General features: G+C 49.6%; 1 protein-coding gene across 1 annotated transcript in view; it reads left to right on the top strand.

Annotated features, from left to right (window-relative positions):
* SLC27A3 (solute carrier family 27 member 3) overlaps positions 1–13,105 on the top strand; it is a 13,892-nt gene extending 787 nt beyond the window's left edge. The window contains exons 2-10 of the mRNA XM_056545192.1: positions 5,485–5,694; positions 5,768–5,926; positions 6,006–6,130; positions 6,203–6,397; positions 8,165–8,255; positions 8,331–8,529; positions 8,597–8,694; positions 8,770–8,900; positions 12,033–13,105. Of these exons, the coding sequence (XP_056401167.1) occupies positions 5,485–5,694; positions 5,768–5,926; positions 6,006–6,130; positions 6,203–6,397; positions 8,165–8,255; positions 8,331–8,529; positions 8,597–8,694; positions 8,770–8,900; positions 12,033–12,209 (1,385 nt within the window). The 3' untranslated portion in view covers positions 12,210–13,105. The remainder of the gene's footprint in view (positions 1–5,484; positions 5,695–5,767; positions 5,927–6,005; positions 6,131–6,202; positions 6,398–8,164; positions 8,256–8,330; positions 8,530–8,596; positions 8,695–8,769; positions 8,901–12,032) is intronic.
* Positions 13,106–16,629: the final 3,524 nt, after the last annotated feature.

Genomic DNA, 16,629 nt, shown 5'->3' with positions numbered 1-16,629 from the left:
ACCCCTGACCCCAAACAATCTACTGACCCCAAACAATCTACTGACCCCTGACCCCAAACAATATACTGACCCCAAACAATCTACTGACCCCAAACAATATACTGACCCCTGACCCCAAACAATATACTGACCCCTGACCCCAAACAATATCCTGACCCTGTACAATATGACCCCTGACCCCAAACAATCTACTGACCCCTGACCCCAAACAATCTACTGACCCTGTACAATATGACCCCTGACCCTGTACTATATACTGACCCTGTACTATATACTGACCCTGTACAATATGACCCCTGACCCCAAACAATATACTGACCCTGTACAATATGACCCCTGACCCCAAACAATATACTGACCCTGTACAATATGACCCCTGACCCCAAACAATATACTGACCCTGTACAATATGACCCCTGACCCTGTACAATATACTGACCCCAAACAATATACTGACCCCAAACAATATACTGACCCCAAACAATATACTGACCCCAAACAATATACTGACCCCAAACAATATACTGACCCCAAACAATATAACCCCTGACCCTGTACTATATACCGACCCCAAACAATCTACTGACCCCAAACAATCTACTGACCCCAAACAATCTACTGACCCCAAACAATCTACTGACCCCAAACAATATACTGACCCTGTACTATATACTGACCCCAAACAATATAACCCCTGACCCTGTACTATATACCGACCCCAAACAATCTACCGACCCCAAACAATCTACCGACCCCGTACAATCTACTGACCCCGTACAATATACTGACCCCGTGCAATATACTGACCCCGTGCAATATACTGACCCCTGTACAATATACCGACCCCTGTACTATATACGGACCCTGTACTATATACGGACCCTGTACTATATACTGACCCTGTACAAAATACTGACCCCTGCACAAAATACTGACCCCTGACCCTGTACTATATACTTACCCTGTACAATATACTGACCCCTGTACGACATACTGACCCCTGTACTATATACTGACCCCTGTACGATATACTGACCCTGTACATACTGACCCTGTACTATATACAGTGGTCCCTCAACATATGATATTAATTGGTTCCAGGAGAACCATCATATGTTGAAACCATCATATGTCGAGTACATATGTCTATGTAAAAATAGTAATTGGTTCTGGGGCCTCGGAACCATTGTATGTTGAATACATATCTCTATGGGAAACTGCTGATTGGTTCTGGGATGACCATTGTATGTGGAGTGTATGGGGAGTGTTTAACAAACCAGGGTGCCTCCAGCTGTTGCACAACTACAACTCCCAGCATGCATGTACAGCCATTGACTTTTCTGGGCATGCTGGGAGTTATAGTTTTGCAACAGCTGGAGGCACACTGATAGGGAAACATTGATGTATGGGGTGTATAGTGTGTATATGTATTGTATGTGATGTGTGACATTGTATACAGGACTGTACAGTTCTTTATATACCTTCAGGGGGGGACAGAATGTCCTCCATTACCATCCTGCCGACTACAGCTCTATAGGAAAGGAAGGGGAGGGCAGCCAGCAGCTCATTGGATGCCTGCAGCAAGATGCAGCAGGCTATTGGCTATGGCTGCACTGGGGGGGCGGGGCTTACACGGAGCTCACAGTGGAAGCCTGTATGAGTTATCAGGACAGCATGTGAGTAACAGGAGGCAGAACGGGGCACACGGGGACATTATACAACTATCTGTCAGGTACTGAAGTTGTCAGCGCTGTCAGATACGATGGACCCGACACACAGCAGCATCATATGTCGAAGCTGCCTTCAACATACGATGGGCTCTGAGAGGCCATCATATGTTGAAATGATCATATGTCGGGGCCATCATAAGTCGGGGGGGGGGGATCACTGTACTGACCCTGTACAATATACTGACCCTGTACAATATACTGACCCTGTACAATATACTGACCCTGTACAATATACTGACCCCTGTACAATATACTGACCCCTGTACTATATACTGACCCTGTACAATATACTGACCCTGTACTATATACTGACCCTGTACAATATACTGACCCTGTACAATATACTGACCCTGTACAATATACTGACCCTGTACAACATAACCACTGACCCTGTACTATATACTGACCCCGTACAATATACTGACCCCGTACAATATACTGACCCCGTACAATATACTGACCCCGTACAATATACTGACCCCGTACAATATACTGACCCCGTACAATATACTGACCCTGTACAATATACTGACCCTGTACAATATACTGACCCTGTACAACATAACCACTGACCCTGTACTATATACTGACCCCGTACAATATACTGACCCTGTACAATATACTGACCCTGTACAATATACTGACCCTGTACAATATACTGACCCCTGTACAATATACTGACCCCTGTACTATATACTGACCCCTGTACTATATACTGACCCTGTACAATATACTGACCACTGACCCTGTACAATATACCGACCCTGTACAATATACCGACCCTGTACAATATACTGACCCCTGTACAATATACTGACCCCTGTACAATATACCGACCCCTGTACAATATACCGACCCCTGTACAATATACCGACCCCTGTACAATATACTGACCCCATATACTGACCCCTGTACAATATACCGACCCCTGTACAATATACTGACCCTGTACAATATACTGACCCCTGTACAATATACTGACCCCTGTACAATATACCGACCCCTGTACAATATACCGACCCCTGTACAATATACTGACCCCTGTACAATATACTGACCCCTGTACAATATACTGACCCCTGTACAATATACTGACCCTGTACAATATACTGACCCTGTACAATATACTGACCCCTGTACAATATACCGACCCCTGTACAATATACCGACCCCTGTACATACTGACCCTGTACAATATACTGACCCCTGTACAATATACTGACCCCTGTACATACTGACCCTGTACAATATACTGACCCCTGTACAATATACCGACCCCTGTACAATATACTGACCCTGTACAATATACTGACCCCGTACAATATACCGACCCCTGTACAATATACTGACCCTGTACAATATACTGACCCTGTACAATATACTGACCCCTGTACAATATACTGACCCCTGTACAATATACTGACCCCTGTACAATATACTGACCCCTGTACAATATACTGACCCTGTACAATATACCGACCCCTGTACAATATACTGACCCTGTACAATATACTGACCCTGTACAATATACTGACCCCTGTACAATATACCGACCCCTGTACAATATACCGACCCTGTACAATATACCGACCCCTGTACAATATACCGACCCCTGTACAATATACCGACCCTGTACAATATACCAGACCCTGTACAATATACTGACCCTGTACAATATACCGACCCCTGTACAATATACCGACCCCTGTACAATATACCGACCCCTGTACAATATACCGACCCCTGTACAATATACCGACCCCTGTACAATATACCGACCCCTGTACAATATACCGACCCCTGTACAATATACCGACCCCTGTACAATATACCGACCCTGTACAATATACCGACCCTGTACAATATACCGACCCTGTACAATATACCGACCCTGTACAATATACTGACCCCTGTACAATATACTGACCCCTGTACAATATACTGACCCCTGTACAATATACTGACCCCTGTACAATATACTGACCCCTGTACAATATACTGACCCCTGTACAATATACTGACCCCTGTACAATATACTGACCCTGTACAATATACTGACCCCTGTACAATATACTGACCCCTGTACAATATACCGACCCCTGTACAATATACTGACCCCTGTACAATATACTGACCCCTGTACAATATACTGACCCTGTACTATATACTGACCCGTACAATATACTGACCCCTGTACAATATACTGACCCTGTACAATATACTGACCCTGTACAATATACCGACCCCTGTACAATATACCGACCCCTGTACAATATACTGACCCCTGTACAATATACTGACCCCTGTACAATATACTGACCCTGTACTATATACTGACCCCGTACAATATACTGACCCCTGTACAATATACTGACCCTGTACAATATACTGACCCCTGTACAATATACTGACCCCTGTACAATATACTGACCCCTGTACAATATACTGACCCTGTACAATATACTGACCCCTGTACAATATACTGACCCCTGTACAATATACTGACCCCTGTACAATATACTGACCCCTGTACATACTGACCCTGTACTATATACTGACCCCTGTACATACTGACCTTGTATAATGTAATGACCTTGACACTGTATAATATAGTAATCTCTGAACAATGTAATATACCGACCCTGTGTAATAGAATGACCTTTGACCCTATAATGGTAACACAGAGTCTACGCTATCGCAGGTGGTGCACGGGTCACTGATTTTTATTGTTTGGGAAATAAAGGGTCATTATTTTGGATCGTCAGATTAGTCGTCTATGTAATAAGTATATAATGTGATATACCCCCCCCCCCCGACCTGTAATAAGTATATAATGTGATATACCCCCCCCGACCTGTAATAAGTATATAATGTGATATACCCCCCCCCCGACCTGTAATAAGTATATAATGTGATATACCCCCCCGACCTGTAATAAGTATATAATGTGATATACCCCCCCGACCTGTAATAAGTATATAATGTGATATACCCCCCCCCCCTGACCTGTAATAAGTATATAATGGGATATACCCCCCCGACCTGTAATAAGTATATAATGGGATATACCCCCCCCGACCTGTAATAAGTATATAATGTGATATTCCCCCCCCCGACCTGTAATAAGTATATAATGTGATATACCCCCCCCGACCTGTAATAAGTATATAATGTGATATACCCCCCCCGACCTGTAATAAGTATATAATGTGATATACCCCCCCCTGACCTGTAATAAGTATATAATGTGATATACCCCCCCCTGACCTGTAATAAGTATATAATGTGATATACCCCCCCCGACCTGTAATAAGTATATAATGTGATATACCCCCCCCCCCCCGACCTGTAATAAGTATATAATGGGATATTCCCCCCCCCGACCTGTAATAAGTATATAATGGGATATACCCCCCCCCCGACCTGTAATAAGTATATAATGTGATATACCCCCCCCCCCTGACCTGTAATAAGTATATAATGTGATATACCCCCCCCCCCGACCTGTAATAAGTATATAATGGGATATTCCCCCCCCCGACCTGTAATAAGTATATAATGGGATATACCCCCCCCCGACCTGTAATAAGTATATAATGTGATATTCCCCCCCCCGACCTGTAATAAGTATATAATGTGATATACCCCCCCCCCCCCCGACCTGTAATAAGTATATAATGTGATATACCCCCCCCCCCGACCTGTAATAAATAAATATATATTATATAATGCCTTGTTAACCCTTGTTGTTCAGAGCTCTTTGATGCTGTCCTGGAGATTCTGCCGGAGCTGCAGGAAATGGATATCGCGGTTTGGGTGATGGGGTCCGGACAGTTCCCCCCCGGGGTCATCAACCTGGCCGCCCTGATGGAGGAGGAGTCTGAGAGCCCCCCGCCGAGCCTGGTGGGGACCCCCAAGAACCCCATGGACACAGCCATCTGCATCTTCACATCAGGCACCACAGGTAATGATGGCGGCGGGTCACATGACTAGGGGCGGCTCTCGTGACCTCACCAGGTTCCTTCTTTCCTGCGCAGGATTACCGAAGGCGGCGCGGATCAGTCACCTGAAGACGTTACTGTGCAGCGCCTTCTACCACCTGTGCGGGGCCAGCGCCAATGACGTCATCTACATGTCCCTGCCGCTATACCACAAGTCTGGAGCCCTACTGGGGATCGGCGGCTGCATCGGGGTCGGTGAGTGGTCACATGACCTGACATGTCTACTCCCCAGCAGGGGGCGTCTCACACCCAGGGGTCTCCTTCTTCTCCTCAGGGGCCTCTATAGTCCTCAAGGAGCGCTTCTCTGCCTCCCAGTTCTGGAGCGACTGTCGTAAGCACAACGTGACGGTATTCCAGTACATCGGGGAGCTGTGCCGATACCTCACCAACCAGCCGCAGGTAACACCGCGCCACCGCTAACGGGCGCCACGCCTCCTCTCCCCGTCACATGACTCTATCCTTCTGCTGCAGAGCGAGGATGAGACCCGGCATAAGGTGAGGCTGGCGGCTGGCAGCGGTCTACGCCCCGACGTCTGGAAGGATTTCACCCGCCGCTTCGGAAATATTCAAATCTACGAGACGTACGGGATGACGGAATTCAACATCAGCTTCTTCAACTACACCGGGACCCCCGGGGCGGTCGGGAGGGGAACCTTCCTGTACAAGGTAAGTACACCCCAAGAGCTCGCAGTGATGATCTGCAGTGGTGTAATAATCTGCAGGATATACCACTATGTATCTATAGAGAGGTCAGAGGTGTAATAATCTGCAGGATATATCACTATGTATCTATAGAGAGGTCAGAGGTGTAATAATCTGCAGGATATATCACTATGTATCTGTAGAGAGGTCAGAGGTGTAATAATCTGCAGGATATATCACTATGTATCTATAGAGAGGTCAGAGGTGTAATAGTCTGCAGGATATATCACTATGTATCTATAGAGAGGACAGAGGTGTAATAGTCTGCAGGATATACCACTATGTATCTATAGAGATGTCAGAGGTGTGATAGTCTGCAGGATATATCACTATGTATCTATAGAGAGGGCAGAGGTGTAATAATCTGCAGGATATATCACTATGTATATATAGAGGTCAGAGGTGTAATAGTCTGCAGGATATATCACTATGTATCTATAGAGAGGTCAGAGGTGTAATAATCTGCAGGATAAATCACTATGTATCTATAGAGAGGTCAGTGGTGTAATAATCTGCAGGATATACCACTATGTATCTATAGAGAGGTCAGAGGTGTAATAATCTGCAGGATATACCACTATGTATCTATAGAGGTCAGAGGTGTAATAATCTGCAGGATATATCACTATGTATCTATAGAGAGGTCAGAGGTGTAATAATCTGCAGGATATATCACTATGTATCTATAGAGAGGTCAGAGGTGTAATAGTCTGCAGGATATATCACTATGTATCTATAGAGAGGTCAGTGGTGTAATAGTCTGCAGGATATATCACTATGTATCTATAGAGAGGTCAGAGGTGTAATAATCTGCAGGATATATCACTATGTATCTAAAGAGAGGTCAGAGGTGTAATAATCTGCAGGATATATCACTATGTATCTATAGAGAGGTCAGGTGTAATAATCTGCAGGATATATCACTATGTATCTATAGAGAGGTCAGAGGTGTAATAATCTGCAGGATATATCACTATGTATATATAGAGAGGTCAGAGGTGTAATAATCTGCAGGATATATCACTATGTATCTATAGAGAGGTCAGAGGTGTAATAATCTGCAGGATATATCACTATGTATCTATAGAGAGGTCAGAGGTGTAATAATCTGCAGGATATATCACTATGTATCTATAGAGAGGTCAGAGGTGTAATAATCTGCAGGATATATCACTATGTATCTATAGAAAGGTCAGAGGTGTAATAATCTGCAGGATATATCACTATGTATCTATAGAGAGGTCAGAGGTGTAATAGTCTGCAGGATATATCACTATGTATCTATAGAGAGGTCAGAGGTGTAATAATCTGCAGGATATATCACTATGTATCTATAGAGAGGTCAGAGGTGTAATAATCTGCAGGATATACCACTATGTATCTATAGAGATGTCAGAGGTGTAATAGTCTGCAGGATATATCACTATGTATCTATAGAGAGGACAGAGGTGTAATAGTCTGCAGGATATATCACTATGTATCTATAGAGAGGTCAGAGGTGTAATACTCTGCAGGATATATCACTATGTATCTATAGAGAGGTCAGAGATGTAATAATCTGCAGGATATATCACTATGTATCTATAGAGAGGTCAGAGGTGTAATAATCTGCAGGATATATCACTATATCTGTCAGGAGGTAGGGGAAACACTGTTCTGTGGTGAGGGAGTGATGCTCTGCAGATCTCGTGGATATGAGTGTGCACTCACCTCTCTCTTTCTTGTGTGAAGCGTTTCTGCTCCTTTGAGCTCGTCCGCTATGACACCCAGCAGGGGGAGCCGGTGAGGGACGGCGCAGGGCGGTGTGAGCTGACCAGTGCAGGTTTGTGTCTTCCAGTTGCTCTCCTTCCTCTTCTTGCAGTCAGTGAAGTCTTTACCTTGTTGTGTCTCTGTGCAGGGGAGACGGGGCTCCTCATCTCGCCGGTGACCCCCATGTCTCCGTTTTTGGGGTACGTGGGCAGCCGGGAGCTGTCGGAGAAGAAGCTGCTGAGGGACGTCTTCCGGGCCGGGGACTGTTACTTCAATACCGGGGACCTGATGATGCAGGACGACCTGGGCTTCGTCTACTTCCGGGACCGGACGGGCGACACTTTTAGGTACAGTGCCAGGCCCCGCCCCCTCCCCTCCCCCATCACCGTGTTCTCATCTCCTCTGTGTCCCCAGGTGGAAGGGGGAGAATGTCGCCACCACCGAGGTGTCAGAGGTCATGAGTGGACTGTGGTGCTTCCAGGAGGTCAATGTCTACGGGGTGTCAGTGCCAGGTAACGTGTCCCTCCTGCCATCGCTGCCGGGTATGCTGGGTGACAGGAGGGTGTAATTCTGCTCTCCTCCTCCAGGACATGAGGGGCGCACCGGTATGGCGGCCATCACCCTGCGCCCAGGACACCAGCTGGATCTGGATGAGGTTTTCCGTCACGTGGTGGAGTTCCTGCCATCATACGCTCGGCCGCGATTCCTGAGGGTAATGGTGAGTATCGTGTTTAATATGATGGCCACCTCCAGGGGGTGATCTACAGGCTGGATATTGACCTCTTGTGGGTGATGTGACTCTTTCCTCCGGCAGGGGCCATCTTCAGTCTGGGGGGTGACTTTTTCTTCCCTCCGGCGGGGGCCATCTTCAGTCTGTGGGGTGACTTTTTCTTTCCTCCGGCGGGGGCCATCTTCAGTCTGTGGGGTGACTTTTTCTTTCCTCCGGCGGGGGCCATCTTCAGTCTGGGGGGGGGGGGTGACTCTTTCTTTCCTCCGGCGGGGGCCATCTTCAGTCTGGGGGGGGGGGGGGTGACTCTTTCTTTCCTCCGGCGGGGGCCATCTTCAGTCTTGGGGGGGGGGGGGGTGACTCTTTCTTTCCTCCGGCGGGGGCCATCTTCAGTCTGGGGGGGTGGGGGGTGACTCTTACATACTGTCTTCCTGATAAATCTGAATACTTTTCCTGTTTGTACTGACAACTCCTCTTTTTCCTGATTGTTCTCTACTTGCTCCTCGTGGTACTAACCTTCCTCTGCTGGGCATTTCAATGGTGGTCATGACCTCCACCCAGGCTCCTCTCTCTGGGTGGGGCTAACTCTCCTCTGCTGGACACTTACCTCCAGTGATGGTCATGCTCTGTCCACCCCAGCTCCTTTCTCTGGGTGGCACTTACCTCCAGTGGTGGTCATGCTCTCTGTCCACCCTGGCTCCTCTCTCGGGGTGGCACTTACCTCCAGTGATGGTCATGCTCTGTCCACCCTTGCTCCTTTCTCTGGGTGGCACTTACCTCCAGTGGTGGTCATGCTCTGTCCACCCCGGCTCCTTTCTCTGGGTGGCACTTACCTCCAGTGGTGGTCATGCTCTCTGTCCACCCTGGCTCCTTTCTCTGGGTGGCACTTACCTCCAGTGGTGGTCATGCTCTCTGTCCACCCCAGCTCCTTTCTCTGGGTGGCACTTACCTCCAGTGATGGTCATGCTCTCTGTCCACCCCGGCTCCTTTCTCTGGATGGCACTTACCTCCAGTGATGGTCATGCTCTCTGTCCACCCCGGCTCCTCTCTCTGGGTGGCACTTACCTCCAGTGGTGGTCATGCTCTATCCACCCTTGCTTCTCTCTGGGTGGCACTTACCTCCAGTGGTGGTCATGCTCTGTCCACCCCGGCTCCTTTCTCTGGGTGGCACTTACCTCCAGTGATGGTCATGCTCTGTCCACCCCGGCTCCTTTCTCTGGGTGGCACTTACCTCCAGTGGTGGTCATGCTCTCTGTCCACCCTGGCTCCTTTCTCTGGGTGGCACTTACCTCCAGTGGTGGTCATGCTCTCTGTCCACCCTGGCTCCTTTCTCTGGGTGGCACTTACCTCCAGTGATGGTCATGCTCTCTGTCCACCCTGGCTCCTCTCTCTGGGTGGCACTTACCTCCAGTGATGGTCATGCTCTGTCCACCCTGGCTCCTCTCTCTGGGTGGCACTTACCTCCAGTGGTGGTCATGCTCTGTCCACCCTTGCTCCTCTCTCTGGGTGGCACTTACCTCCAGTGGTGGTCATGCTCTGTCCACCCCGGCTCCTTTCTCTGGGTGGCACTTACCTCCAGTGGTGGTCATGCTCTCTGTCCACCCCGGCTCCTTTCTCTGGATGGCACTTACCTCCAGTGATGGTCATGCTCTGTCCACCCTGGCTCCTCTCTCTGGGTGGCACTTACCTCCAGTGATTGTCATGCTCTCTGTCCACCCCGGCTCCTTTCTCTGGGTGGCACTTACCTCCAGTGGTGGTCATGCTCTGTCCACACTTGCTCCTTTCTCTGGGTGGCACTTACCTCCAGTGGTGGTCATGCTCTGTCCACCCTTGCTCCTCTCTCTGGGTGGCACTTACCTCCAGTGGTGGTCATGCTCTCTGTCCACCCTTGCTCCTTTCTCTGGGTGGCACTTACCTCCAGTGGTGGTCATGCTCTCTGTCCACCCCGGCTCCTTTCTCTGGGTGGCACTTACCTCCAGTGGTGGTCATGCTCTCTGTCCACCCCGGCTCCTTTCTCTGGGTGGCACTTACCTCCAGTGGTGGTCATGCTCTCTGTCCACCCCGGCTCCTTTCTCTGGGTGGCACTTACCTCCAGTGGTGGTCATGCTCTGTCCACCCTTGCTCCTCTCTCTGGGTGGCACTTACCTCCAGTGGTGGTCATGCTCTGTCCACCCTTGCTCCTCTCTCTGGGTGGCACTTACCTCCAGTGGTGGTCATGCTCTGTCCACCCCGGCTCCTCTCTCTGGGTGGCACTTACCTCCAGTGGTGGTCATGCTCTCTGTCCACCCTTGCTCCTCTCTCTGGGTGGCACTTACCTCCAGTGGTGGTCATGCTCTCTGTCCACCCTGGCTCCTCTCTGTGGGTGGCACTTACCTCCAGTGGTGGTCATGCTCTGTCCACCCTGGCTCCTCTCTCTGGGTGGCACTTACCTCCAGTGGTGGTCATGCTCTCTGTCCACCCTTGCTCCTCTCTCTGGGTGGCACTTACCTCCAGTGGTGGTCATGCTCTGTCCACCCTTGCTCCTCTCTCTGGGTGGCACTTACCTCCAGTGGTGGTCATGCTCTCTGTCCACCCTTGCTCCTCTCTCTGGGTGGCACTTACCTCCAGTGGTGGTCATGCTCTCTGTCCACCCTTGCTCCTTTCTCTGGGTGGCACTTACCTCCAGTGGTGGTCATGCTCTCTGTCCACCCTTGCTCCTCTCTCTGGGTGGCACTTACCTCCAGTGGTGGTCATGCTCTCTGTCCACCCTTGCTCCTCTCTCTGGGTGGCACTTACCTCCAGTGGTGGTCATGCTCTCTGTCCACCCTGGCTCCTTTCTGTGGGTGGCACTTACCTCCAGTGGTGGTCATGCTCTCTGTCCACCCCGGCTCCTTTCTCTGGGTGGCACTTACCTCCAGTGGTGGTCATGCTCTCTGTCCACCCTTGCTCCTCTCTCTGGGTGGCACTTACCTCCAGTGGTGGTCATGCTCTCTGTCCACCCTTGCTCCTCTCTCTGGGTGGCACTTACCTCCAGTGGTGGTCATGCTCTGTCCACCCTTGCTCCTCTCTCTGGGTGGCACTTACCTCCAGTGGTGGTCATGCTCTCCTTCCGGGTGGTACTGACCTTGTGTCTCTAACCTACAGGATGAGATTGAAGCCACTGGGACCTTCAAGCAGCAGAAGCAGCGCCTGGTCCAAGATGGCTTCTCCCCGTCACACATCAAGGACCCGCTGTACCTCCTGGATGAAGCCGCCCGCACCTACCGGCCCCTCACTGACGACCTCTACTCGCGCATCGTGTCCTCTGACCTCAGACTGTAACCTTTGACCTCGGTCATGTTAGATCCGTCCGCCTCGAGGAGCAATGGCCACTGCCGGACCTGATGCCGCCATGTTCATGTATTACATAGGAAGTAGCGCTAGAGAACTGACCTGAGGAGCACGCGCACACTGTAGGAGCGTGCATATACTTCTCATTCTACAGAGGGAGGGGACATCATTGCTGGACTCCCATGATGCTGTGGGGCCCTCTGGGTGTAGTTCAGTGTTTCCCAACCAGGGTACTGAAAGCTGTTGCAAAACTACAACTCCCAGCCTGCCCGGATAGCCTTTGGCTGTTTGGGAATGCTGGGAATTGTAGTTTTGCAACAGCTGGAGGCACCCTGGTTGGGAAACACTGGTGTAGTTACTGACTGTCCTGCAGGGGGCGGACTGAACGAGGGGGAATTGGTGCTGTCCACCAGAGTCTCCAGCCGGTGCAGAACTACAACTTGGCTCTCGGGCATGCTGGGAGTTGTAGTTTGGTATCAGCTGGAGCATACCATCAGAATAAGGGGGGGGGGTCTCATGATGGATGATAATATTGTGGGTTTTGATAGGAGGGCTGGAGCATACCATCAGAATAGGGGGAGGTTGCTAATAAAGATTTGGGAAATGTCTTAATTACTAATAACAACCAATCAGAGCGCAGCCTGCAGCAGAATACAAACTGAAAGCTATTCTGTGATTGGTTGCCATGGGCAACAGACAGTTTAATGAGTCTGAGGCCTGGTACTCTAGTGACATCTAGTGGTGGAGTGTGGTGACTGCACCCTACAGTGCAGGATTCCTGTGCGCACAATGCGGTTTCCAGGGTAACACTTTAGCTTTTTTTTTATACTCCTAATTTTTATGATGTTTTTACTGCAAGGAATTTCTAATAAAGTTTTCCAATAATCTCAGTGTGTGGCGGCGGCCATGTTCATTCTGATGTCTGTCCGTCATCCTCCCCTCCCCCGCTCACGTCTATTGTGTCCGGCTCATGATATGAAGAGCTGACACGACTTCATTGGAGGGCCCCTAACCCTTTCCTTGCCAGTCACATGATAGTAGGGTAAATACGACTCCACTTCCCACCCCCTCAGCTGTGGCTCCAATCAAGATATTGAAATCAGAGAATAAAGAAGCACTCCGGGTTATTTTACCCATATCTCACCCTCCCCACTAGTCACACAGCGCCATCTGTTTAATTCCAGTCAGCTGTATCCATGTGTTTCATTACTGTAACTGGGTCATGTGATCACCAGTTTGGCCTACAGAAAATCACAGTACTAATGACTCAGAGCAGGTGGTCAGTTGACTTCCTGGTAACTACAGATATCACCTACAGGATATAGATAGCAAACACCTCCCCTCCAGCTCTCTGTATACTGCTGCTATCTCAAGTATCAGGATATACAGTAGAGCTGGAGGGGAGGTGTATAACATACATATGTTCTACACCTCCCCTCCAGCTCTACTGTATATCCTGATCCCATAGAGAAAGCAGCAGTATACAGATAGAGCTGGAGGGGACTTTAGTTCACACATTGATTTTTGCTGCAATTGTGAAACCTACAGCAAGAAAATGCAAAGTGTAATAAATCATGTGAACACGGTCTAAAGACATGAAATCCTAAAACACCTTGGCAAACCACCCCCTATAAAGGAACATGAAAACCTTACATAATGTGGACTGACAACAAGCCACTTATAAGGTCCCCTGGATGACCACCAGCAGGTGCAGTGATCAAACTCCACACCTACAGCCAGAGGATTCATGGTAAACGTAGGCTACATTACAGAACCATTTCAGTGAAGGAACTGCAGAACAACATGGAGCAAATCTCACACCTGCCACATCAGCTAAAACAGGTAAGCACAAAGCATACACAGGAAGCGCTGCATTATTCTCTAATAGCCTATCCTGGTAGCGGGGTAAGATTAATCATCATATCAGATAAAAAAAAGCGATCAAAAAGTCCCATCACAACATTAATGGGACCGATAGAACTTTTTTGCATACAATTCTGTTTTAAAAAGTTCGCTTTTTTTTTAAGTGGCAAAAGAATAGAAAATCTATAAAAATCTATAATTCTATTGACCCACAGAATAAAGACGGGATAAGATGTCTGATCGCTGGGGACCCCACAATATCCCTGCTGCACCCGGCGTTTGTTTAGAGCGTTGGGTTCAGCGCCGGAGGCTCATGATGTCAAGGCCACACCTCCTTCAATGTAAGTCTATGGGAGGGGGTGTGGCAGCCATCACGCCCCCTCCCATAGACTTGCATTGAGGGGGCGTGGCTGTGACGTCACAAGCCTCGGACCCGCATTGCCAGTCATCCGGCAAGTTTGCTCCGTGCACCGGATGTCTGGGGGGCCACAGCCGAGATCACGGGGGTCCCCATCCCCTTATGCTTTGGATAGGGGATAAGATGTCTAGGGGCAGAGTACTCCTTTAAGGGGTTATCATAGAGAAAGAGTACGGACGTACAGACAAGAGTGGTCAAAAGAGTTAAGGACCCCACGGGGAGAGTGGAGGAGATGTGATGGATTCTGGGTCACAGGGGGACGGGCGCCTCTGGAACCAAGAAGATCTGACCAAGGAGCGAGCGGTCAGAGATATCGGGGGAAATCTATCTAAACCTGTGCGGGCAGAGAGCGGTGCAGTCGCCCATAGCAACCAACCAGATTCCAGCTTTCATTTTTCAGAAGCCTTTTGGATATGAAAGAAGCGATCTGATTGGTTGCTATGGGCGACTGCACCGCTCTTCATCTACACCGGTCCTGATAAATCCCCCTCAGTCTCCAGCGCATCCCCCCCCCCGAAAGCCGGGACTGTTTCCTTATGACCTATGACCTTTCACTAGCTCCACCCAGTCAGCGCCCTGCGGTGGGTTCTGTGCAGAGGAAGAGCAGGGGGTAAAGTATGGAGGGTCCTAAAGGAACATGACACTTCCCATTTGTAGGGGTGTTGGGGAGATTTTCAAAGTGACATTTACCTCATGGCTCCCCATTTTTCGGTCAGCTCCGTCCGGACCAAGGGGCTCGAGCTGTCAAAGTGATTTTGCTGACCAGGCAATTTGTCACCAGATCATCAAGTGACGGTGCAAACATGAACTCGGTATCTGGTCGGGGGCCCGGACCTTCATGGTTAAGGTTTCAGGTAATTCTGTCACCCACGTTCCCTCCTTGACCTTTCTGGGGAGGGACAGGATCCGGGTCTTTTATCAGGGGCAGCCGCAGGTCTACCATAGGTGCAGTGACCCGACACACTTCAGGGCACAATGTAGGGTCCAGAGGTGCACGTTGTGTGGAGGGGGGCGCAGAGGTGCGCATAATGTGGAGGGGGGGGGGGGAGGCGCAGAGGTGCGCATAGTGTGGTGGGTGGGGGGGGTAGAGGTGCGCATAGTGTGGTGGGTGGGGGGGGGTAGAGGTGCGCATAGTGTGGTGGGTGGGGGGGGGTAGAGGTGCGCATAGTGTGGTGGGTGGGGGGGGGGTAGAGGTGCGCATAGTGTGGTGGGTGGGGGGGGGGGGGTAGAGGTGCGCATAGTGTGGTGGGTGGGGGGGGGGTAGAGGTGCGCATAGTGTGGTGGGTGGGGGGGGTAGAGGTGCGCATAGTGTGGTGGGTGGGGGGGTAGAGGTGCGCATAGTGTGGAGGGTGGGGCGCAGAGGTGCGCATAGTGTGGGGGGGGGGGGGAACAGAGGTGCACATGGTGGGGGGGACAGGACATCATCAGACCTTCATTGCCATCTGTGTGGTGACCATGGTCTCCCCTTCAGCCGCTATACGGTCTCACCAATGCAGATGAAACTCCAGCTCAGGATTATCCAAGAGGCCGACTCTACCGAAGAGGGTACCAGCAGAGACCGGGGAGCTACTGGTCCAAGGAAGAAGAGACCACCACAAAGATGGAGGGGGCTCCTCAGGTGGGGTACTATATACCTATATCTGAGATGGTGGATACTGCAGAGCAGCTGAGGTAGTGTTTCCCAACCAGGGTGCCCTGGTAAAACCTCTAGATACCACGATCAATATTGCGGCATCTAAAACAGGAAAAATCATTTGCCAGTAGCGTAGTGGAGCGGATAAAACATTCATGGCAAAATAGTGGGGTCCCAATCAGCTGTAAGGATGGCGGGAGGACCCTTACCTGCCTCCTTGCTGTCTGATGAGCACTAATGCTGCAGAAAGCCAAGACAGGCTGTAGTAATGGAGCGCCGATAACACTGATCAATGCTGTGCTATGTCAGGCTGTAGTAATGGAGCGCCTATAACACTGATCAATGCTGTTCTATGGCAGACTATAGTAATGGAGCGCCGATAACACTGATCAATGCTGTGCTATGGCAGGCTGTAGTAATGGAGCGCCTATAACACTGATCAATGCTGTGCTATGACAGGCTGTAGTAATGGAGCGCCTATAACACTGATCAATGCT

This window comes from Hyla sarda, chromosome 11 (genome assembly GCF_029499605.1).
Source record: "Hyla sarda isolate aHylSar1 chromosome 11, aHylSar1.hap1, whole genome shotgun sequence".
Lineage (NCBI taxonomy): Eukaryota > Metazoa > Chordata > Amphibia > Anura > Hylidae > Hyla > Hyla sarda.
Note: the sequence above shows the minus strand (reverse complement) of the source record. Positions and strands in the feature narration are given on the sequence as shown.